The sequence below is a fragment of the Tachyglossus aculeatus genome, chromosome X1, assembly GCF_015852505.1.
Source record: "Tachyglossus aculeatus isolate mTacAcu1 chromosome X1, mTacAcu1.pri, whole genome shotgun sequence".
NCBI classification, from domain to species: Eukaryota; Metazoa; Chordata; class Mammalia; order Monotremata; family Tachyglossidae; genus Tachyglossus; species Tachyglossus aculeatus.
This window is the reverse complement of record NC_052101.1, coordinates 84,510,610-84,533,738: the sequence shown is the minus strand read 5'-3', so window position 1 is coordinate 84,533,738 and position 23,129 is coordinate 84,510,610. Positions and strand designations below refer to the sequence as shown.

At 59.4% G+C, this 23,129-nt stretch overlaps 2 protein-coding genes across 3 annotated transcripts; both read left to right on the top strand.

Annotated features, from left to right (window-relative positions):
• Nucleotides 1-3,399: 3,399 nt before the first annotated feature.
• EXOC3L1 (exocyst complex component 3 like 1) lies at nucleotides 3,400-11,319 on the top strand. The gene is made up of 13 exons (XM_038740727.1): nucleotides 3,400-3,599; nucleotides 4,087-4,253; nucleotides 5,234-5,453; nucleotides 6,538-7,168; nucleotides 7,340-7,457; nucleotides 7,756-7,881; nucleotides 8,237-8,337; nucleotides 8,729-8,839; nucleotides 9,407-9,536; nucleotides 9,821-9,943; nucleotides 10,199-10,354; nucleotides 10,806-10,930; nucleotides 11,034-11,319. The coding sequence occupies exons 1-13, from the start codon at nucleotides 3,554-3,556 to the stop codon at nucleotides 11,218-11,220; spliced, it is 2,241 nt and encodes a 746-aa protein (XP_038596655.1). The 5' UTR covers nucleotides 3,400-3,553; the 3' UTR covers nucleotides 11,221-11,319.
• KIAA0895L (KIAA0895 like) lies at nucleotides 11,313-19,556 on the top strand. Of its 2 annotated transcripts, none has more exons than XM_038740723.1 (8): nucleotides 11,313-11,344; nucleotides 13,877-13,970; nucleotides 15,941-16,584; nucleotides 16,961-17,100; nucleotides 17,762-17,894; nucleotides 18,444-18,749; nucleotides 18,973-19,070; nucleotides 19,338-19,556. In XM_038740723.1, the coding sequence occupies exons 3-8, from the start codon at nucleotides 15,996-15,998 to the stop codon at nucleotides 19,500-19,502; spliced, it is 1,431 nt and encodes a 476-aa protein (XP_038596651.1). In that variant the 5' UTR covers nucleotides 11,313-11,344; nucleotides 13,877-13,970; nucleotides 15,941-15,995; the 3' UTR covers nucleotides 19,503-19,556. The 2 variants fall into 2 exon arrangements, with proteins under 2 accessions (XP_038596651.1, XP_038596652.1); XM_038740724.1 differs by lacking the exon at nucleotides 11,313-11,344 and adding an exon at nucleotides 11,580-11,626.
• The last annotated feature ends 3,573 nt before the right edge of the window (nucleotides 19,557-23,129 follow it).

The window sequence follows — 23,129 nt, the reverse complement described above, 5'->3', positions numbered from 1 at the left end:
GCCCCCGCCCGGCGGCCTGCCATTTCCGCTTCCGCCGGCGAAGGCCTACAAACTCCTAGCCTCAGGCGGTGGCTGAGGGCGGGGGGGGGGGGGGGGGGACACGAGTCAGTGGCTAGTTACCTCAGCTGCTGGGTGATGCCTAGGGGGGCTTTCCCGCCCTCCCCCACCTCACCCACCAAAACGGTTCTTCTTCTTCATCATCATCATCAATCGTATTTATTGAGCGCTTACTATGTGCAGAGCACTGTACTAAGCGCCTGGGAAGTACAAATTGGCAACATATAGAGACGGTCCCTACCCAACAGTGGGCTCACAGTCTAAAAGGGGGAGACAGAGAACAAAACAAAACACACTAACAAAATAAAATAGATATGTACAAGTAAAATAAATAAATAAATAAATAGAGTAATAGATATGTACAAACATATATACAGGTTCTTAATAATAATGATTCTTAATAATAATAAATAATTCTTAATAATTAATAATTAATTAATTAATTAAGAATCTTAATTAATTCTTAATAATAATGATAGCATTTATTAAGCGCTTACCATGTGCAAAGCGCTGCTCTAAGCGCCAGGGCGGTTACCAGGTGATCAGGTTGTCCCACGGGGGGCTCCCAGTCTTCATCCCCGTTTTCCAGAAGAGGGAACTGAGGCACAGAGAATGATGATGATAATGGCATTTGTTAAGTGCTTACTATGTGCAAAGCACTGCTTTAAGCACCGGGGAGGTTACCAGGTGATCAGGTTGTCCCACAGGGGGCCCCCAGTCTTCATCCCCGTTTTCCAGATGAGGGAACTGAGGCACGGAGAATGGTGATGATGATGGCATTTGTTAAGCGCTTATTGTGTGCAAAGCACTGTTCGAAGCGCTGGGGGGGATACAAGGTGATCAGGTTGGTAGGGACTGGCTCTATGTGTTGCCAACTTGTACTCCCCAAGCTCTGCACACAGTAAGCGCTCAATAAATAGGATTGATTGATTGATCAGGTTGTCCCACGTGGGGCTTACAGTCATCACCCCCATTTTACAGATGAGGTAACTGAGGCTCCGAGAAGTTAAGTGACTTGCCCACAGTCACACAGCTGGCAATTGGCAGAGCCGGGATTTAAACCCATGACCTCTGACTCCAAAGCCCGGGCTCTTTCCACTGAGCCACGCTGTGTCTGCTTGCTGAACCCACCCCAAATTTACCCCCCAGCCATGGCTCCAGGAATGGGTCAGGTAGACTAAGATCCTTGGCAGAAGCAGCATGGCTCAGTGGAAAGAGCCCGGGCTTTGGAGTCAGACGTCGTGGGTTCAAATCCCGGCTCCACCAATTGTCAGCTGCGTGACTTTGGGCAAGTCACTTAACTTCTCTGTGCCTCAGTTACCTCATCTGTAAAATGGGGATTAAGACTGTGAACCCCATGTGGGACAAACTGATCACCTTGTAAACTCCCCAGTGCTTAGAACAATGCTTTGCACATAGTAAGCGCTTAATAAATGTCATTATTATTATTCAGCGCTTAGAACAGTGCTTTGCACATAGTAAGTGCTTAACAAATACCATCATCATCATCGTCCCAGTGTTGTCACTGGCCTGCTGTGAGGCTTTAGGCAAGTTGCTTAACCTCTCTGGGCTGGCCTGCTGTGAGGCTTTAGGCAAGTTGCTTAACCTCTCTGGGCTTCCGTTTCCTCATCTGGAAAATGAGGATCTGGAGTGGACAGGATTCGCAGATGCCAGCCTTGTGGTCACTTGGAGAGCATCATCACCGCTCTATTTGCGTGCATATCAGGGGCAGAGCCCTGTCCTAGGCAGTAGGGGAAAGGACGACCCTTTACAGACTACCACTAATCGATCAATCAATGGTATTTACTGAGTGCTTATGGGGGAGTGCTTATGGGGGAGCATGGACAGAAACAGATGAAAATGGATCGGCACGGATGCAACCAATTCCAACGTTCATTCATTCATTCATTCAATCATATTTATTGAGCACTTACTGCATGCAGAGCACTGTACTAAGCGCTTGGGAAGTACAAGTTGGCAACATATAGAGACGGTCCCTACCCAACAACGGGCTCACAGTCTAGAAGGGGGAGACAGACAACAAAACAAAACGTGTGGTCAGGTGTCGAGTCATCAGAATAAATAGAAGTAAAGCTAGATGCACATCATTGACAAAATAAATAGAATAGTAAATACGCAAAAGTAAAATAGAGTAATAAATCTGTACAAACATATATACAGGTGCTGTGGGGAGGGGAAGGGAGGTAAGGCCGGGGGGAGGGGGAGAGGAAAAAGGGGGCTCATGGCAGACAGGTTTCGGGGGTTGGCTTGCACTTGGATCCCTACCCTTTGGGCATGTGGTATTCACCCCACCCTCAGCCCCACAGCGCTTCTGTACGTATCCATAATTTATTTATATTAACGTCTGTCTCTCCCTCTAATCCGTAAATTTGTTGACGGCAGGGAGCGTGTCTACTAGCTCTATGGATTGCACTCCCCCATGGGCTTAGTACAGTGCTCTGCACACAGTAAGTGCTCAATAAATACCATTGATTGGCTAGAGTGAGCAGAGCCAGATGGGGTGGTGGCGCGGTCCAGTGGAAAGCATTCCAAGGTCCTTGTCCCAGTGTTGTCACTGGCCTGCTGTGTGGCTTTAGGCAAGTTGCTTAACCTCTCTGGGCCTCCATTTCCTCATCTGGAAAATGAAGAGAAGATACGTGCTTCCCCTATTGTGAGCCCCATGTGGGAGAGGGACTATGTCCAATCTGATTAGCCTGGATCTCCCCCAGTGCCTGGCACGTAGAAGGCATTAGCAAGTATTATGGGGCGAGTCTAGGAAGGCTTCCAGGAGGAGTTGAGAGAATTTTGAAGTAGGGGGAGGGACACCCCAGGTGGGGATTGGCAGCAGGCAGCCGCACAGAGAGCATGCTCAATAGCTTCCCTCTCCTCCTGTGCCTTTGGTCCGGGCTTTCAAGATCCTGCCTGGCTGTTCCACTTGTACCCCCTCCCCCTTCTTGCAGGGAGGGCCTTTTCAGTAGTGTGTTTTAGGAGGAAGGGACAAAAAGGGGGATTCTGGTGTCGGTCAGGGCTCTGTGTAGGGTTGGGGTGGGGGGCAGGGGGAAGTGTGTTTAATCGATTGCTGCCCTAGGTCCTGCTTGGAATAAGGGGGCTGCTGCCAAGGCTGGGGCAGCATGACTGGCTCTGCCCAGACATATACACAGCAGCATCAAGGGCACTTCCCGGCAGCTCTAGTGCCTCCTCCCTCCACCCCCCACCCCACCCTCTCTTTCCCCCTCCCATTCCCATATCCTGAGCGAGAGGCAGGAACCCGCCTGGCCCCCGAGGAGAGCCCAGAGTGGAAGCACTGAGAGCAGCAGCAGCAGCAGCAGCCGCCGCCACCGCCTCCGAGTCTAGCTGAGTGGAGTGGAGCGGAGTGGAGCCTGGCCTAGCCCAGGCCAACTCAGTACCCAAGCCCTAGCTTGGTTTGGAGCCCAGAGCCAAGCCAAGTCAAGCCTGGCAGGTCCCGGCCTCCCAAAGCGGCAAAGCCTCCCGCACAATGGGGACACCAGCTGAGGAGGAGCAGGAGTCCCGATGCCCTCAAGGTAATGGGCTGGGGCTTTGGGTGGGTGCACCCTGAGGAGTACAGAATCACCCTGGAGCAGAGATTAGGGCTTGGGCCATATCTGGCTGCCCACAATGCCTTGCACATGGTGAGCTCAGTCAACTTTGTGATCCAGGCAGGGCCTCTGCCCCGCTGCGCTATTTCAGTTGCTTTCGGAGCTGTTTCTCCCTAGCCCCCAGCCCCTTCAGGAAGGCTCCTTCCCGGCTTAGTGTCCCTGCTGGGGGAGAGGAGGGGACAGTGTGCGTGCGTATAAGATTGGGGTGGCCTCGGTGAGGAGTAAGGGAGCCTAGGCTCCCAGCCCGGGCTGGGCCCCTGAAGCCCAAGAGAGGAGGGATCACAAAATCAGGGTCCTGGCCAGCGACAGGCTGGTCCCAGCCCAGGCAGCTTCCTGTGGGGGTCTATGGGGGAAGCAGCTGCAGTGGACGGGCTCTTCCTGCTCCTCAACCTCCTGCCCTCCCTCCCCCCAGCCTCAGAGGCCCAGTGGCTGGAGGTGGAGAAGGCGGAGCGTCTGGCCCGGGGGGCGGCGCTGAAGTGGGCCTCAGGTGTCTTCTACCGGCCAGAGCAACTAGCGGGACTGGCCCAGTACCGGATCCGCGAGGCCCAGCGCACCCAGTCCCTGCAGGCCCGCATCAAGGTGGGTGGGAGGTGGGTGGGGCTGGGAGGGTGGGAGGCAGGGAACAGGGGCCCTATCTGGGCCCCCCTGGGTTAGGGGCCTTGCGTGTCAGCCCCTCACTAGCCCGAGGCCCCAGGACAGGAGGTGGAGAAGTGGGGTCTCTGGCCTGATTGAACCAGCTCCTCAGAAATCACACACTCTCCCACATCCAACCCTCGCCCTACCTGTCCATCCTGACTCTGGCCTTGGGCCACCCACTCGTCCAGATCCCTTTCGCCTCATCCCCGCCCTTCAATCAATCAATCCATCAGTGGAATTTATTGAGTGCTTACTTTGCGCAGAGCACTGTAGTAAGCGCTTGGGAGGCTATAACAGAAAAGCAGGCACGTTTCCTGCCCATAACGAGCTTAGCCATCCCCCATCCTGCCCCCTTTCCTCACTTCCATCCCCTAACCCCATTTTTTGCTCACCGAATCAATCGGTTCCATTCATCGGGCACCTTCTTTCTGCAGAGCGTGGGACTAAACGCTCAGAAGAGCTGACAGTCTAGTGAAGGAGATAATCTCTTAAAGACAATCCCCTAGACCGTAAGCACTCTGTGGGCAGGGAACGGGTCTACTAACTCTGTTGTCCTCTCTTCTCCCAAGTTCTTAATACGGTGCTCCGCGCACCATTAAGTGCTCAATAAATACCACTGAATTGAATGATTGACAGTACAGCTAGGAGGAAAGAAAAGGAATTATGGGCATGAGTTAGTATTTACTAGGGTGTGTAGATGTGTCCCGAAGTGCCCAGCAGGTTGAGAGAACTTACCTGCTGGACAGGCAGTAGTGGGGAGAGGGCCTTTGTGGATGGGGAGAGCTGTTGTTCATCAGATAATTTTGGGGGCGGGGGGAGGGGAAGATCGCATCCACTTGAGGCCCCCTGACCTCATCTTCCCAATCCATCCCTCTCTCCCCTGCCGTCCCCCTGACTCCTTTCCTCTCCATTTCTTCCCCCAGTCTACCGTGCAATCATACCTGGAGGGGGTGCAGGGAGGCCTGGGCCACCTGAGGCAGGCCCTGGAGGAGGTCCGGGACACCCGGGAGGCGCTGGCTGCGGCCCGAGGGGCCCTGGGGAGTGGGGCTGAGGTTTCCCGGGCACTGGAGCCTCTGCGGGAGCTGGCGGAGGAGCACAAGCAACTGCAGGTCTCGGTCATGCTGCTCCCCCAGCTCCTGGCAGGTGAGTGGACTGAGGGAGGGAGGGGGTGCCGGGGCCCAGCGTCTGACCTCTCCCCAGTTGAGTTGTGCCTCTCTTACCAGCAGTCTCCATAAAATGACCGACATGCAAATGACCTCCAGAGAGTGGAAGGTGGGGACCCAGAGAGGAAGGGAAAGGGAACAAGAGGAGTCCAGGAAACAGGCTGACCCTAACCCCTCCAGACCCAGCCCTCTAAGATCACCCCGTCTTCTCAGCCCTCACCTATCCAACCCCATTTAATAATAGCATTTATTAAGCGCTTATTATGTGCAAAGCACTGTTCTAAGCGCTGGGGAGGTTACAAGGCAATCAGGTTGTCCCACTGGGGGCTCACAGTCTTAATCCGCATTTTACAGAGGAGGTAACTGAGGCACAGAGAAGTTACGTGACTTGCCCAAAGTCACACAGCTGCCAATTGGCAGAGCTGGGATTAGAACCCATGACCTCTGACTCCCAAGCCCATGCTCTTTCCACTGAACCACGCTGCTTCTCCTCAGGCCTCATCATTATCATGGTATTTGTTAAGCGTTACTCTATGCCACGCACCGCACCGTGCTAAGTGCTGGGGTAGATAAAGGATCATCAGGGTAGACACAGTCCCTGTCCCACAAGGGGCTCATGGTCTAAGGGGGAGGGAGGACAGATTGTGGATCCCCATTTTACAGAGGAAATCGAGGCCCAGAGAAGTGAATTGACTTGCCCAGGGTCCCCCGGCAGACAAGCGACAGAGCCGGGATTAGGACCCTGGTCCTCTGATTCCCAGGCCCAGAATCTTTCCACCGGGCCACGCTGCCACTGCCCCTCTTCCGGATACATACGCATTCTCTCTCCTCTCCACCCCCCCCCCCCCCACCAGCCCCACCCTCCACTGTCGTCCCTCTTTCCCCGTCCCCCCTGATTCCCCATCCGGACACCAATTTCCCCGCCTCCCCAGACTGACAGGCCCCCAATCTGCCATCCCTCTCCCCCCGTGGCACTCACCTGTCTCCCCCTTCATTGCCACCCTACCCTCTCCCGACCCGGGCTCCTCCCCATCTCCCCGACCTTCCCGATCCCCCGTTGGCAGTGCCAGCGGCGATGACGCAGATTCAGGCTCTGATCCGAGGACGGCGGCTGCTGGAGGCACACGCGGAGTTGCTGGCGCTTGAGCGACTGCAGGAAGAGGTGCTGGTCCCTCTGGGGGGCTCCCCCAATCCCGTGCTGCCCCTGTTCCAGGATCTGGCTGCCTTGGCCGAGGAGCTGGGCCGGGCAGTCGGGGCTGCGGCTGGGGCAGCCCGGCGCCTGGTCCGGGAAGACCCAGCAATGCTGGTGGCAGCGGTGCGCGTGGCCGAGAGAGAGGAGCGACGCGATGCCCAGCTGCAGCCCCCGCCTCCTGGGCGCCCCCGCGCCTGGCGCCAGCGCTGCTTGCAAGCTCTGCGGCAGGCGCTAGAGGAGGCCCACTTTGGGGCACCGCCCCCAGAACCCTCAGAGTTGCCTACCCACCTAGCCGGCCTGCAGGCAGCCCTCCCGGACGAACTGGCTGCAGCGGAGGCATTGCTTGCGCCCTGTGTGCCCGGCCACTACGGCGTCGTGGGGCTCTGTGCCCGCACTCTACACTACGGGCTCACCCAACACCTACGCCAGCTTCTTGATCGCGGAGGGCTGGGTGCCCGCGGCACCTTCACCCTGCTGCACTGGGCCCTGAAAGTTTACCCCGGGTCAGTGCCGGGCAGGGGATCTGGGGCCCGGGGGGCGGGGTGGCCCAGGAGCACGGTGCGGGGAGTGGACTGGAGAACGAGCAACTTCAGTCGGTAGGTGGGTAGGGTTGGGTTGGATGGGAAGGGGTCACTGAAGGGCACACAAGGAGGTGTCCCTCTCTTCCCCTGCAGTCCAGACATGATGGGTCGCCCTGACCTCAGCCCTGAAGCTGGGGTCGCTGGCTTGGAGCCGCTGCTCGCCCCCGAGATCGTAGAGCAGCTGGAGAGGACATACGTAGAGGAAGTCCAGGTGAAGAGGTTGAGCCCGAGAGGCGGGGACAAAGGGCAGGGGCCGGAGCTCCTTCAGGGAGTGGAGACAGGATCTCTGTCCGGACCTGGCACCTGTGGCCCCAACCTTTTACCCCCAAGGGCAGAGGCAGGTGGGCTGGGGGGATAGGCTCTTGCTTCCGTGGTCTGGGTGGGCCCGGGCCTCCAGGCCCCACTCCTTTGGGTCTGCATCTCTGAGCTGGGGTTGGTGTCTGCCTGCCGCCTCCTGATCGGGTGGATGGGTCAGCCCCCGGCCGGCTCTCACCACCCCCCTGTCCCAGGCCAGCGTGGCTGAGTGGCTGCAGAAGGCGCTGAAGGAGGAGGTGGCTGAGTGGTTCCGCGAGCAGGAGCCAGAGACAGACCCTGAGGGCTTTTACCTCTCCTCCCTGTCCGGCATCGTGCTTCAGGTGGGGGTTAGGGAGAAGGGGCCCCGAACAGGGCGGGAGAGGGAGGCACAGGGAAGGCAAAGCCCAAGGTTGACCCTCTCTCCTCTCCCACCCCAGCCTGGGTTCAGGCTGCCCCCACACTCCTCCTCCAAGTCCAAAGGAGAGAAACTGAGGCCCAGAGACCTGCTCAGGGACACACAGGGGTGGCGTGGGGAACCAGAAATCTGTCTTCCTGTCCTCACCATTCCCTCCCAGCCTGATCCTGTGGGACTTTGCTTGGGGCTGGGGGCTAGGAGCAGAGTTTGAGTGACCGCTCCGGGTGTCCCGTCCTCCGCTCCTCTCCCCATTCCCTCTCCCACCTCTGCCTGCTTTTCAGATTCTGGATGAAAATATCCGGGTGACTGCACTGGTGAGCCCCTCCCTGCAACTCCGAGTGCGTCAAATGGCCCTGGAGGAGCTGGGGACTTTACTCCACAGGTCAGACTTCCCTCGACCCTCACATGTCTCTCTGTCCTGGACCCGAGGAACAGCCAGGCCCAAGTAATTTTTTCAGGCTGGGACAGTTGAATAAGATTCAGTCTGGTGGGTGGGGGGGTGGGGGGGGGGGGGGAAGAGAGAGAGAGAGAGAGAGAGAGAGGTGTCAGAAGGCAGTTGGGAGAAAAAGGGCAAAGATAGAGACTAGGGGTGGCTGAGGAAGGTCCTGAAGGCTTTTTTCCTTTCACCTCTCTGTTCAGGGATATTGAGAAAGCCAGCAGGTGTTTAGGGGATTTCTCTGTGGCTCTGAGAATGTAGCCAGCCAATCAGTGGGATTTGAGGATGGGGTTTGAGGCAATTCCTCCACCCCTGGTTCTCCCCACTTCCTCTGCAGCCTGGACAAGGCTCTGGGCCAGTTTGCCCAGAAGCATCGCGAGGACAAGGCTCGGCCCTGCCATTACGTGCCCTACTTGCTGTCTGCTCTCAACAGCCACAATGTCCTTAGGTATGTCCGGTGGGTGGGGAGGTGGTAGGGGGAGAGGGAGGAGGGGCAGATGGTGGTGGGGGGCTTTAAACGGGAAATTCCCATCTGGGTATTCTCTCCCAGTGCTTAGTACAGTGCTCTGCACACAGTAAGCACTTAATGAATACTCTTACTACTACTATGTGTCAGAAATGAGGACAGTCAGGAGAAGAACCTAAGACTTTGAGCCTTCCTGAAGCCCCAGCAGGGTCGGGGCAGGGAAGGGCTGTGCAGACCTGGAGCAGTATGTGTACTTCTGTTCCTCCCCATGGGCTGCTGAGAACTGCTGCCCCTGACACGAACTCCTGCATATTGTTTCAGATTTACAAGCCAGCTTGAGTCCATCCTGCCATTCATTGGCCCGCCCCGCCCCGCCCCAACCCAACTATGCAGAGCTCTAGCATGGGGGAGTGGGCCAGAGCTGGTGAGGCAGAGTAGAAGGTTGATGGGGGCAATTAGACCAGCGCTCCCCCCACCCCGCCATCTCCCACTCCACCCCTTCTCCTTCCCTCCCTCCCCTCATGTCCCGTGTCTGCCTTCCGGGCCCAGTTCCTTCATCTCTCTGCTGCAACCCGAGGAGGCATCCTCTCCAGCCCCCAGCCTGATTGCCACCACTCTGACCATGCTCCAGAGGAAGATTTGTCGCCTACTCCTGGAGCAGCTACTGGAAGAGCTGCAGGTGCTGGAGCAGAGCAGAATGGGCACTGGGGAGCCTGGATATCCCCTGCGACATCTTCTGCTCTACTGGAGTCCCTGAACGTTCCCTCTTCCTTTTGTGTTCCCTACTCCCTACTCTCATCCCCATTTCTCCCTCCCATTCTGGGGGTGGGGTGGGGGCAGTGGCAGGGGGAGGTGGCTTCTATGGGCTTGTGAGGGTGGGCTCATGTGAGGGACCGGCATGAGCCTGGATGAAGTGACTCTAACCTACAGCTCTCTCCCTCCTTCCCCATCCCGTGTCTGCAGCCCCCATTCACGGCACTGCTGTCTCACCGGTGGCTGTCAGGTGCAGAGCCAGGGGCTGGGCTGTGTGAGCTGTTGGTCCAGTTCTGCAGTGGCTTCTCCCGCCTCAGGAGCCCCATGGCCCAGGTGCCAGCTGGTTACCCCATGAGACCTCCCTTCTCCCCCTTCCACCCTCCTACTCTGGGTTGGGACCCCTCCCTGTGGCCTCCCTCCACCTCCCTTAGAGTTCCTTGAGCTCAGTTTCCCCCCTCTAGCCCCAGTCCTCTGGAGGTCACCATTCCTTTGGGCCTCCCTAAGTCTTAGTCCCCTCCCCAACCCTCTGGGTTCCCTTGACTCTGGTTACCTTCTCTCCCCTCCCACCCCCCAATCTGGGGGCCGCAGCTACTGCTGGCAGAGAGCGAGCAGGCCGTAGTGCTGGAGTACCTGCGGGCCCTCATGCAGGGACGGCTGATGTGTCGTAGTGGAACCGAGCGGATCCAGGTGGCCGAGCGCCTGCTGCAAGATGCGTCCCAGCTCCGAGAGCTCTTCCTTGACCTGGTGAGGGCCCTTGCTGCCAGAGGAGAGGAAATTGGGGTCAGGCGTCTTGGCTGGGGCAGCCAGGGCCACGGTGGTGAATATGGGGAACAAAAGGCAGAGAGGAGTAAAGACAGATGGATGGGGGGGCAGCATCTTGGCCGCAGTGGGGGGGGGGGGGAGTAGGGGTATTTAGGGCCAATGCTCCAATGAAGGGGAAGAGATACTTTGGGGGGACAGTAGGGAGAGGGGGTCAGGGTCATAGGTCAGCATAGGATGTGAATCCTCCTTCCCCACTCCTTGGAAGAGGGGGTCGGGGCCACAGTGGGGTCAGCATAGGGCACAGGCCCACACTCCCTCCCTCCATTGGGTGGAGGGGATCGGGGCCGTAGTGGAGGTCGGCATAGGGCGCGGGCCCTCTCCACCTGACTCCGGGCTATCTCCGTCTCACTGTCCGGCTGGGCTCGACGGGCAGGGCCTGGAGGAGGCCGAGCAGAGAGGGGCCGTGCTGATCGCCCTGCAGGAGCTGCTGCGCCTCCGGGACCCGGCGCTGCTCGGTCTCGAAGTGTCTGGTTTCCAGCAGCGGTTCCCGGACGTCAGGTGGGGCCGGGGACCGGAGATGACCGAGAAGTCCCGGGAGAGGAGGGGGAAGGATGGAGGGGCCGGTCTGACGCTCCTTCTCGCCCCCCCCCCCCCCCCGCAGCGAGGAGCACATCTCGGTCCTGCTGGCCGTGCGCGGGGACGTGTCACGTGAGCAACGGTTGGCCGTCCTGGATATGATGCAGGCCAACCGGCCGCCCAACGGCCGCCAGCCGCTCTTCAGCCTCGTGCCCGTGGCCGCGCCCGCCCCCGCGCTCTCCTTCTGCCTCCCCACGGGGCCTTGCGCCTGACCCGAGCCCCCTGTCTTTGCCCGCCCCGGATCCCGTTGAGCGTCGGAAAATAAACCCTTCGCAAGGCGCCGTTCCGGCCGAGCGGGGACCGACCGTCCGACCGACTAGCCAAGGGGCTGGAGAAGTAGGGGCCGGGCGAGAAGGCGGGCCCGATCTGGCGGGCTCCGCCCCCGGCGGGCGGGGCTTGGCGGGGGGTTGCGGCCCGAGCGGGCTGGCGTGAATCGCGGGGCGGGGCGGGGGCGGGGCCGGCCCCGCCCGGGGGCTATTGTCTGTCACACCGTCTGCGGCGGTGACGGGAGGGGCCGCGGCCGTGCAGTCAGCTGGCGGGGGCCGGGGTCGCCAGTCCGCCGGCCGGGCGGCGGGTGCAGTGCGGCGGCGGTGGGGGCGGGCTCCACTGCGCGGACAGGTAGGGGAGGACCGCTCCCAACGGAGCCCGGCGCCCCGACACCGACCTCCCCGGCCCCCTTCATCGGCGCCGCCCCCTTCATCGTCTGTCTGTCCATCCCCCCCCCTCCGCCACACCTCCATTTGTTCTCCCGGTTCTGGCTCCGTATCGGTCGCTCGCCCCATCGTTCGTTATGTCGGCCACGCCCCACATACCCGTTAGCCCCCCGTGATGATTTTGACGGGCTTCGTTTAAGCGCCCGTTTGCGTGCCAAAGCACTGTGCTAAGCGCCGGGGGGGGGGGGGCGGGGATTCAAGGGAAGCAGATTGGACACGGACCCTGTCCCACGCCGAGTTTAAAAGCTAGTTTATCCCCATTTTACCCACGAAGAGACCGAGGCCCAGAGAAGTTACGGGGCAGCAGGCCAGTGGCAAAGCTGGGACTAGAACTCCTGGCTCTAGTCTGGACAAATCTCCCGGCCCCCGGTCCCACACTCTTTCCACGAGGCTTGACCTTTTCCCCCTTGCTTCCTCCCCTTTCTCCTCTCCTTCCCTCCCCTTTCCCGCTCCCCTTCGCATTCATCATCATCAATCGTATTTACTGAGCGCTTACTGTGTGCAGAGCACTGTACTAAGCGCTTGGGAAGTACAAGTTGGCAACATATAGAGACAGTCCCTCCCCAACAGTGGGCTCACAGTCTAAGCTCTCGATAATAGTAATTGGGGAATCCGTTAAGCGCTGAACTATATCCAAGGACACCGTACTGAGCGCCGGGGCAGAGCCAAGATAGTCAGGTCCCACTTGGGGCTCACAGTCTAAGTAGGAGGGAGAACGGGTATTGAATCTCCATTTTGCAGGTGAAGGAACTGAGGCACAGGCAAGTGAAGTGACTTGCCCAAGGTCCCACAGCAGACAAGTGGCGGAGCTGGGATTAGGACCCAGGTCCTCTGACTTCCAGGCCTGTGCGCTTGCCACTTGGCCACACTGCTTCCCAAGCTGCGGTGTGCAGAGCACTGTATGAAGCGCTTGGAACAGTTCGGGAGAGTTAAGTAGACATGATCCCTGCCCTCAAGTAGCCTGCAGTTAGCCGGGGAGATGGACATGAAAATCGATTACAGGTAGTGGAAGGAACCTAATATAAAGGCGTGTGCACAAAAACTCGTCCCACCCCCTCCCCCACAGCATTCAAGTGCATAGGTGGCATAGTGGGGAGGGTGAATAGGGTGGGGAGAGGAGAGTTTAGTCGGGGGAGGCTTCCGGAAGGATATGTGCTTTTCGTGGGGCTTTGAAGATGGGGGCAGGAGTGGCATGTCAGATAGGAAGGGAAAGGTGGTTCCATCCTTTCTCCTTTCCTCCTCCTTCCTTCCAGGTACCACCGTCCTCACCCCTCCCCTCCCTTCTTTTCCCTTCTCTCCCTCCTCCCAATCTCTCCTCCTTTCTCCCTCGCCCCCTCCTCTTCTTCCCCCATCCTTTCCCTTTAAGACCCCCTCATCCCCCTTTCACTCTCCACTCTCCCCACTTTGCCCTGCATTGCTTGCCCCTCCCACATTCCTTGGTCCTGCCCTCACACCCTTTTCTCAGCCACATTCTCCCCCACCCCACTTTTCATTGATCCTGGCCATGCTCTCTGCCTTTAGCCATCAATGTTTACCGTACTAGGGACTGGGGAGCATGCTACGGAAGTGAAAGACACGAGGAATTTACAGTCTGATGGATCCCCCTTCATTGGTCATCCCCTCTGTCCCCTCTTCTGCCAATCAAGCCCCTCCACCTCCCCGACCTGTTCTCCATTTGCCTTTCTCTCACCCCCTTTTGTCTCCCACTCCACCCCTCCTATGTGCACGGTGCTCATCCTGAGAGTGGTAGGGCAGGGAGGCTGGGGGCTTGGAGTCTGGGGCCCAGGAGGTGGCAGCCTCCCATCATCCTAAAATATAGAGTTTCCCTGAGCCGTGGCCTGAGCCCCTCAGAGCTCAGACCGTGCTGCCACATCATGGATCTGATCAAACCAGGAGCTGAGCAGCTGGAGCTGGGGCCATGGCAGACTAGGGACCCTCTGGAGCCCAGGCTCCACTGCAGCCGAACTGCTGCTTGAGGTGTGGGGAGGAAAGCCAGCTCGGAGTCAGTCCCTGTGGGCAGGGAAGCCTGGCCCCAAGGGGTGGTTTGCTCTTTTTGCACCCCTGGAATGCCCCCATGGGGTTTGGAGGGTATTGAAGAGGGTGCCAGGGGTTGGGAGGCAGAGTCCATCAGTTTGATCTGTTTTCTTCCCCCCAGGCATCAGCCCGAGTCGATTCTGAGGCCTGGACAGTTTTCATTCCCCTGCCCAAAGGGTGGGGAGAGGCCAGCCAGCTTGGATGGTCAACCCCTGGTAAGGGATGCGAGGTCTCTTTTAAGGCAGACAGCCTCTTTAGCTGACTAGGCACTCGCTTCTTCCTGGGGTTCCTCTTTGGGGTGGAATTTATTAAGCGCTGACTCTGTCCGTGTTAAGCCCCGGGGTAGAAACAAGGTGATCAGATCAGACGCAGTCCCTGTTCTGCACGGGGTGATCACAATCTACCGCAGTCCCTGTCCTGCACGGGGTGATCACAATCTACCTCAGACTGTAAACTCGTTGTGGGCAGGGAATGTTTGTTTATTGTTATATTGTACTGTCCTAAGCACTTACTACAGTACTCTGCACACAGTGAGCGCTCAGTGAATACGATTGACGACCGACTGACTGTTCCCCACTTAAAAGGCGAGGAAACCTGGAGAGGTTCAGTGATTTGCCCCAGGCCACTCAGCAGGCAAGCGGCTGATCTGGGACTCGACCCCGGGGCGCCTGGCTCTCAGGCCCCAGGATCTTTCCAGGAGGACCCAGCCCGACTACCTGGAGAGATAGAGGCTGTTTCTGGCCTCCCTGAGGATCCTGGATTGAGCCCTGGCCCCGGGGGAAATAACGAGTCAAACTCCGGGGGAGGCCCGGAACCTGTCTCCTGGAACTGGGCCTGGGGATCGGGCCAGGGGGTCTCCCCTGATATGAGTGGACCCTGCCCTCTGGAGGAGTCCCATGCCAGTCCTTGGGGTTTGGATGGAACCAGACTGGCCCCAGGTGGGCAGAGACCCAAATGGGCAGCTCTTTAGCCCCCTGCCCCAGGTTAACCCCGCTGGGTCGGAGGCCGGAACCAAGGGGGCAGGAAGGATGCAACCCCTCGAGGCTCCGTGGCGGGGGGCGGGGGGAGGGCGTTGGTTGGGACTCTGGGAGCCCTCTCCTTCCCCTGGGCCTCCCCCGGCTCCCTGAGGGCTCTGGCCCATCCATTCCTGTGGGCTCTTCAAATTATGCTTCAGGTTGGGCTGTTTCTCCCAGCCCTAGGTCTGTGAGCCTTAGTCCCTGGCTCCTGGGGGCATTATTCAGAAGAGACAGAACTGAGTTGTTCTGACTTCAGTCAATCAATCGATGATATTTATTGAGCACTTACTGTGTGCGGAGCACTAGGGGGAGTACGCTATAACAGAGTTGATAGACACGTTTCCTGCCCACCGCAAGCTTACAGTCTAGACGGGGAGACAGACGTTGATGTAAACACACTTTCCTGTTGGGGCGGGGTGGGGTGGGGCTGGGGGGGGTGGCGGGGGTGCTGCCAGGCTGGAGACCAGACAGCTGCCCCCTCTCCCTCACCTTACCAGCTTTTTCTGAGACCAGGTGGACCACAGCTGCCCCTGGAAAGAGGCCAGACTGCCGTGGAAAGCCCAAGCCAGTGGGAGTCCGATTGATTTCTTGTTTCCCAGCTAGGCCCCTGGCCATTGCTCGGCCCTCAGGCCCTCCCCACATCCAAGCGGCCCGCAGGCACTACACTCGATGGTTTGGGTCTGGAGCTAGCCGCTCCTGAGCGGAGTCCTGATGTCCCAACCCTGGGGTGCTCTAGAGCACTGCCCCATCCCTGGGGGAGATGGGGTGCCGGGGTCTGGAGCCACTGCCGAAACCAAACTCCAGGGTTAGCGTCTGCCCATCTCGGCCCCGTGGGGCCGTGGCTGGGGAGACTGGCCTATTGGCCTGAGGGGGGTAAGAAGAGCTCTGGGGTTGCTGCTAGGACACGGGTGTGGTGGGGAGGTGGCTGGGGCAGGCCGGCGGGAGCGGGGTCGTCTCCTGAGCCCCTTCGATCCCCTCAACCCCTGATTCTCAAGCTCGTTGGAGTCTAGGCCCAGCTTTGGTCACCCAGTCAACCCCGTCACCCTAGTGGCCTAGGGAGCTCTGGGCACCAGAGGGGCTGGACAGGACCCGGGATGGGGAGGTCGGGCCCCACCCTCCCGCTCCACTCCCACTTCTCACCTTGCGAATTTGGCTTTGTGTTCCCCCAGGGTCTGAGTGAGGGCAGCGCGGGCCCCGGCGCTGAACGTGAGCCTGTGGGGTGCTATGGTGCTGGACTCGGGTGCCCAGGGGTACAAGCGGGCCCCAGATGCCCTCCCTGCCTGCCTCCCACCCAAGCCCAAACCTGCACCCAGTGGTAGGAAGTTCCTGGACCGGGATGGAGGGCAACTGGTCCCCTCCCCTCCCCAGCCCGCAACCTCGAGCCCGCAACTCAACCTCCTCTCGGAGTTGGGGCACCCGGGCCCTCCCCTGGCCCAGGCCGCCCCTCGGTCTCGTCCAGTGCTGCCGCGCCTGTCGGAACCCCGCAAGAGCCGCTGCAGTAGGATACAGCGCAGTGAGAGCTCCTGCAACGTTAACAGCGCTGGGGGGTCCCGGGGACAGGGAGGAGGGCAGGTCCGTAGCGCCACCTCCCTGCCCCACATCGCCAAGGCCAGGCCGGACGACGGCTGGGGTGGCAGCGGCAAGAGCCCCTGCCTGCTGGTGGCCCTGCGGCCCTGCAACCTGAAATCTGAGCAGGACAGATTCTTCCAGTCGTGCTTCACTTATAACCCTCAGTTTGAGTACCAGGAGCCGCTCCCCATGGCCACTCTTGACAAATACCGGCATGCCTCGGACCAGTTCACCCCGCAGGCAGGTATCCCCCCTCCTCCTCTCTGTTTCTCCTCCGCCACCCAAGCCACACATCCACCCTTCTGATGAGGTGCTGGAATATTACGCCACCTTCCCCGCTCTCCCCAACCCCCCTACCCCAACCTAAGAGACCTCTCACCTCAGGGGCTTGTATTTCCCCTTTCTGCCCTCTTGCTCATGAGGATTTATGGCCTCCTAACCTGGCCTCCCAAATTCTGGCACCTCCTGAGTAGTAGACTCTCCACGGGTGGCCTGAGGGCACCCCCTGCCCTGCCCCTTGTGCCCTGGGATCTAGCCCGGAGCTGGGTTGTGGGGCTCGGGTTCAGAGAGGAAGTGGGGGGCCAGGGTGACGGGGCTGCTGGGATGTGTGTGGCAGGCAGTGGGCATCATCCGGGCCGTGCTGGAAAGATTTGGCTCCTACGAGCGCTTCGAGGCTGCCACGGGCGGGCGGCTGCTTAGTAAGTGCCAGATCTGGTCCATCGTGCGCAAGTACCTGCAGAAGGAAGGCTGTGCTGGTGAGGTGAGCAGGGGAAGGGGGACGGAGGTGTTGTCCAGGAGGGGCATGAAGGGGGAGGGAGGGAGAAGGGGAGGAAGCGAGCAGCACGTGTCACCAGAGCATTGACAGATGTACTAGATTCTACTCATGTCCCCCAGAGGAGAGTCCGGGCCCAACCAGAGTGACACAACGGCAAGGGTTTTTTTGCTTTGTATTTTTTTTCCCTCTTTCCCATCTGAGCACTTACTCCAGTGGATTCTTAGACCTGCCATCCCAGCAGTTCACTGGAAACTCTGCATCTGTGCAACTCACACCTCAGCTGCAGCCTCCCGAGCTTGAAACGTCCAAAGCGGGGGCCCCCAGGAAGCTCTTCGAACCTCAGTAGTCCCACCCCAACAGGTTCAGCCTCGGGCCAGCCCGGATCACGCCAGCCAACCGAGGCTGGGGCAGAGGCACCCAGAGACATTGTCGGGGTGTTAGGGGAAGTGGGGAGGAGTGGGTGGCAGTCGTGGACACAGCCTGAGGCCACATCCATGACCCCCGGGACTTAGTTCCAGGGAGTGAAGAACCCCAGGCCCACCCTAGAGAAAGATGTAGGAGTGCAGGGCGGGGTGGGAAGGCAGGAGGCTGGAGTGGGTGTTGCGGTCCCTGTCACCCCCGGCCCCTGTTTGCTCTCCTGTGGCAGGTGGTGGTGCAGCTGACGGAGGACCTCCTATCCCAGGCAGTGATGATGGTGGAAAAGAGTCGCCCCACACTGGCCATCAACCTGGCAGGTGCCCGCCAGCACTGGCTGGAGGGCATGCTGCGGCACGAGATAGGTCAGAGCCACGGGGCTGAAGGGAGGAAAACCCGGGGAAGGAGGGAGGGTTGGAGGGAGGGAGGGCGCAGTGAGGAGACCCAGAACTGGCTCGGCGCAAGAGACCTCTGGCTTGGGTCAATGCAGACCATAGGAGGAGATGAGACTTACTGTGAGGGGGCAGGTTTTGGCCAGGAGAGCGGAGGCAAATGGGGCTGACTGTGAGTGGAGGAAAGCGGGAAAGGGAGGAGACACTTGGAAAGCAGTCCCATCTCTTTGCTCCCTTCTGAGGGCACCCCACCGACAGAGGAAGGCGGGGTCCCTGCCCTCCCCCCTGGGGTAGAGGTGGGGGCATTGTCAGGCCCAACAGGCAAACTGTGGGCCTTTGAGGTCAAAGCCTCTTTTCAGGCATGCCAAGGGCTAGTAACTTCCTGGTTGCTCCTGTCTCTTTCTTTCAAGAAGCTAGTGGTAGTGGGCTTGGGCTCTCTGTGGAGAGATGGCAGCAGGTTGGAGAGAGGGGATGGATGGAGGCTGCCACCTTTGCCCCGAGGTAAACCTGCTCTCCCTCCAGGTACCCACTATCTCCGTGGCGTGAACAATTCCCGGCAGCCGTGGCGCAATGCTGAGGGCCGGCAGAAGTACGGACTGCAGCCTGCCAATCCCACGGAAGAGGGCCTGGCCAGCCTGCATAGCGTGCTCTTCCGGCGGCACCCCTTCCTGTGGCGGGCGGCCCTGCTCTACTACACCATCCAGCAGGCTGCCCACATGTCGTTTAGCCAGCTCTTCCAGGACCTAGAGCAGTTTGTGCAGGATGCCAACGTTCGCTGGGAATATTGCGTTCGGGCCAAACGAGGCCAGACGGACACCTCCCAGCCGGGTACGGGAGCCAGGCTTCTGGGTTGCCGTCGCCCGAGATGGACGGGGACCGTTGGATGGAGGGAGGGTGTGTGGGAGCCAGGGGCTGGGGGGAGGGCTGACCTCTCTTCGACTCAGCCCACCCTCGCTGCAGAGAGGGATTCAGGGCACGATGACTTCTTTCCTCCATGTGCCAGGGCCCAGGCCTCACATTTTCTCCATCTCCCATCTCTCCACCTCTCCAGGCTGCTTCAGCAAGGACCAGGTGTACCTGGATGGGGTCCTGCGCATCCTAAGGTACCGGCAGACCATCGACTTCCAGCTTCTGGCGGTTCTGGGCAAGGTGAGATCTGGGCAGAGAGTTAGTTTGGGAGGTGGCCCAGGGCCGGGCCTGGCCCTTCTGATTGTCAGAGCAGGTTCTGGCGGCCTCTCCTCCAATGCCCCCCAGGGCAGAGTTGGTCCAGAGAAGGTAGCAGGCCTCTGGGCGGGGCAGGGTCTGTGCTCCTGGCAGGCCGTGGCACCCAAGGGGGTTGTGCCACACCCAGGCTGGGGTGTCCGCCAGTCCCTGAGGGACCTCCCCCCTCCCCCCCCCCACCTGGCCCTCCCCTAGGTGTCCTATGAAGATGTGGACCAGCTACGGCCGTTTGGGGTCCTGGAGCAGACGCGCATCCCCCACTTCATGCAGGACCTGGAGATTTACCGGCAGCAGCTGGAGCACATTATGGTCACTAACCAGCTGGATGAGGAGGAACTGGGCCGGCTGCTGCCAGACTAATGGGGCTGGGCATGGAGGACTTGGGGAGGGGTCCAGTATAGCCATTGGGTGTCACATGGTGTGTCCTGATATTTATTGGGGGGCTGCGGGTCGGCCAGCAGAGGAAGGCCTTAGGTGAGGAGTGGCAGCTGATCTGAAGGGAGGATTGGGAGGGAGGGGCGGGAGGGGAGGGAAGGAGGGAACGAGGGAGCTACCTCTACCCCGCTGGAGGGGGAAAGCGAGTCCCAGCCACAAAGCAGCCTCGGGGCAGGGAAACCCCACGTTGGGACTCTGCCGTGCACCTTGGATGAGAGGGAGGGAGGGTTGAGAGAGCTGGGGAAGGAGGCTGAGGGGAAACGAGAAGCTGCACTAGATAAGGGGCAGGATGGGCCGAGTTTGCGAAGCAGCCAGAGAAGGCAGGGAAATGAAGGGGTGTGAAGGACCCTTGGGTCTGTCCCATACCCACCCTGTGGCGAGTGGGTGGGCATCATCGCTCCTCAGGGGTGGCTCCGATCGACCGGTGGGGTCGATCGATCGGTCAGTTGGTGCTATTTATCCAGCGCTTACCGTGGGCACGGCAAGGTACTGAGCGCTTGGGAGACAGTAAAATAGAACTAGTAGGCATAACCCCTGCCCTCAGGGAATTTACAATCTAGCAGGGGAGACGGATACGAAAATCAATTACAGCTAGGGGGAAATAATAGAATACCAAGATAGGTACTGAAGTGGTCCAGGATGGGCTGAGGATGTGAGTATTTACGTGTTTAGGTGGTGCAGGACTGAAATGGCCGTTGGGGGAATCGATCAATCAGTGGTATTTACTGAGTGCTTACTATGTGTAGAGCACTGTACTAAGCACTTGGGAGAGTATAAGACAACGGAGATGGTGGACACGTTCCCTGCCCACAATAAGCTTCCAGTCTAGGGATTTATAAGGTGGGGAAAGTGGAAGTCAATCGGGGAAGGCTGGTCGTTCAGCAGTGCGTGGGACAAGCAGAACAGGGGGATGTCTTCAGCCCTGTGTGCCCCTGTCCACCCTGCATCTACCACTGCAGATCCCCCCCCCCACCCCGTCCCTTCCCCGGAGAGCGAAGGCAATGCCTGCGGGTGCCTAGTTCCCCTGACTCAGCTGCCTGTCTGAGCTTCGTCCCCTGCTAGCCGGGGGCCTGCTGAAACGTCCCCGTGGCTCCAGCCTGACTCTCCCCACCACCTCCCCCCAGGCTCGATGTTGCTCTTCTTGGAGCCTCCTCACAACTGTCCTCTGAACAGTGCTCAGCGCTTAGAACAGTGCTCCGCACATAGTAAGCGCTCAACAAGTGGCATCATTATTATTCTGCTAGAACACTAGTCACCTCCATCACTATTCCTGCCCCCGACCCCCACGGGTGGGCCCGGTCCTACTTCTCCCTCCCACAAGCCCTTCACCCCAACCCAAATTTTAGCTCAGAATCTGACGATTCTCCCCTCCCTGGTGTGACATGCCCCCATCTGTCTGCTAGTGGATTCCTGGCCCTACCCAATCCCCAATTTTGGCTACGTGCACCAGGCAGGAGAGTGTGCCCTCCTCAAATCCCCCCTAAATCTAATTGCCCCTGCCCATCTCCTGGACGAGCAGGCAGGCCCCGGGCTACTCTGTGCCTGTCCACCAGGAGCAGAGCCCCGTTCTGGAGGCTCTGGTGAGGGACAGAAAAAGAAGTCACGGTCCCTGCCCTCAAGTTGCCGATCGTCTGAGAGCACAGATACCTTACTCGAGCACCCCTCGTCCCCCTGCTGCCCAGGACTAGGTGCTGTGGGGAGGGATGGAGAGAGGGAGGCCAGAACAGACAGTCGGCTTCTTTTAGGGCAGGGACTCAGGGAGGGCGCGGGGCAAATCTGACACGGAGGTGTGGGATAGACCGGCCATTTCCTTCTCTGGAGACCTCAGCCCGGGAGAATCTCCCTCTGGGTGGGTTGGGGGGAGGGCTGGCTGCCTCGAGGCAGGGGGAGGGGCCATCAGGAGACCTTGCATGGGGAATCATCTCCAAACAGATCTGGATCGCGATGGAAGTTGGAGGGGTGGGCTGGAGAAGGCCTTGAGTTCCTTTGATGGATAGGGGTGAGTCCAGCCGTTGTGGGGATGAGAAAGGGGAGAGGTTTACTCTGCCCCCCCCCCCCAAGCCCCCCGCAACAAGTCAGCAGTGGTGACAGTGCAGCAGCCAGAGCTAGCTGCTGGCACCAGGGCCTGGGCAGGTTCAAAGTGGAAGATGCTACTGGGGGAGGTGGGTATCTCCAGGAAGTTTCGTCTCGAAAGTCTGAGTCTGGCCATAGCTGGGGTTTGGTACCTCCCGCCTGCCTGGCTGAGGTGCCTAGGCCAGGTGAGTTTCCTGTCTGTGACCCGCGTTGAGGTGGTCCATCTGGGCTCGGGTGGTGGGAGGTCAGATGGTATCTGAAGCAGCTGTGTCCAAGGCAGCAGCTGGAAGGGTTCTGGGCATCTTTGCCAGGGGGATGGCAAATCCACTAGGTGCTGGGAGAAAGGCGCATGCTCCAACAACACAGTCAGTTACTTTTCCTGTGCTCCTCTGTCTTGTGTAAAGAACTGTTTCTCCTTGTGGGCTGGGGGAGCAGGGGGGCAGGCTAACTTTGTCACTCTCCGTCTCCCAGGGGGCACACTCCTTCACTGGAGTTGGTTCCTTCCCTGGCTGCAGCCTCTGGGGGCATTGTGGAGGACCCTGGCAAGGGCAGCCTCTGAACAGGAAGGGGCTGGGCTGGGAGGGATCTTGGATTGGCGTCGGCGAAGTTTGTTGGAGATGCCACCCATGATTGGGGGAAGAGGGGTGGGAGGGAAGGAGGCTCTGAGCGGCCCCAGAAGAGGGGACTTTGCTCCTGTCTTCTCTGCTCCAGGGGTCAGTGAGCAGGGATGAGGTGGGTGGTTGGGGGGAGGGCTTAAATAGGGATCTGGCCCCAGGGCTGCCTCCACCCATCAGGTGCTTTCCATCCGAGCTAGCCTAGCTATTCAGGAGGGGTCTGGAGGGGATGGGAGCTGGGGGCCCCCGAGGTCTGGGTTGGTTGGCAAGACCATGTGGCTCCAGGGAGTCCCAGAGATGGGCCAATGGGAGAGGGATGGCCATCTCTCTCCAGTCCCGTCTCCTTCGGGAAGGGCGAGGCTTGGGGTTTGGAATAAATTCATTTTATATATCACCCTGGCCCCAGGATCGTCTTCAGGAGGAGGGGGGGAGAAGGCTAAATAAACCTGATTCTGCTCCTGCCCCCTCCTGCCCCTGAGGTTCCAGGGGCCCAGATCCCCTCTCTGGGCTCGGCTTTGCGCTAGACACCACAAGCCAAGGGGAAACACCCACTGTGAGTCTGCCACCCAGGGTTCTGTATGGGGGAGAAATGGGGTGATACCAGGCCAGTGAGGAGACGCCTCGCCTATACAAGGGTGAGAGGCTGTGGAGGACAAATGTTACCCATGCTAGGAGGGGCAGTGGCTCCCACAGCTCCCCACTGGAGCTGGACTCCCAGCCTGGCTCATCCCAGGGCTCTGACCAGATTGGAATGTCCAGTCAGGGCCAGAAAGCCCTCCCGATGGTGACTTTCTGACCCGGTGGCCCCTTCCTGTCCCAACCTCCCCCTCAGTCTCCCCCGGCCCACCTCACACCAAAGGATACC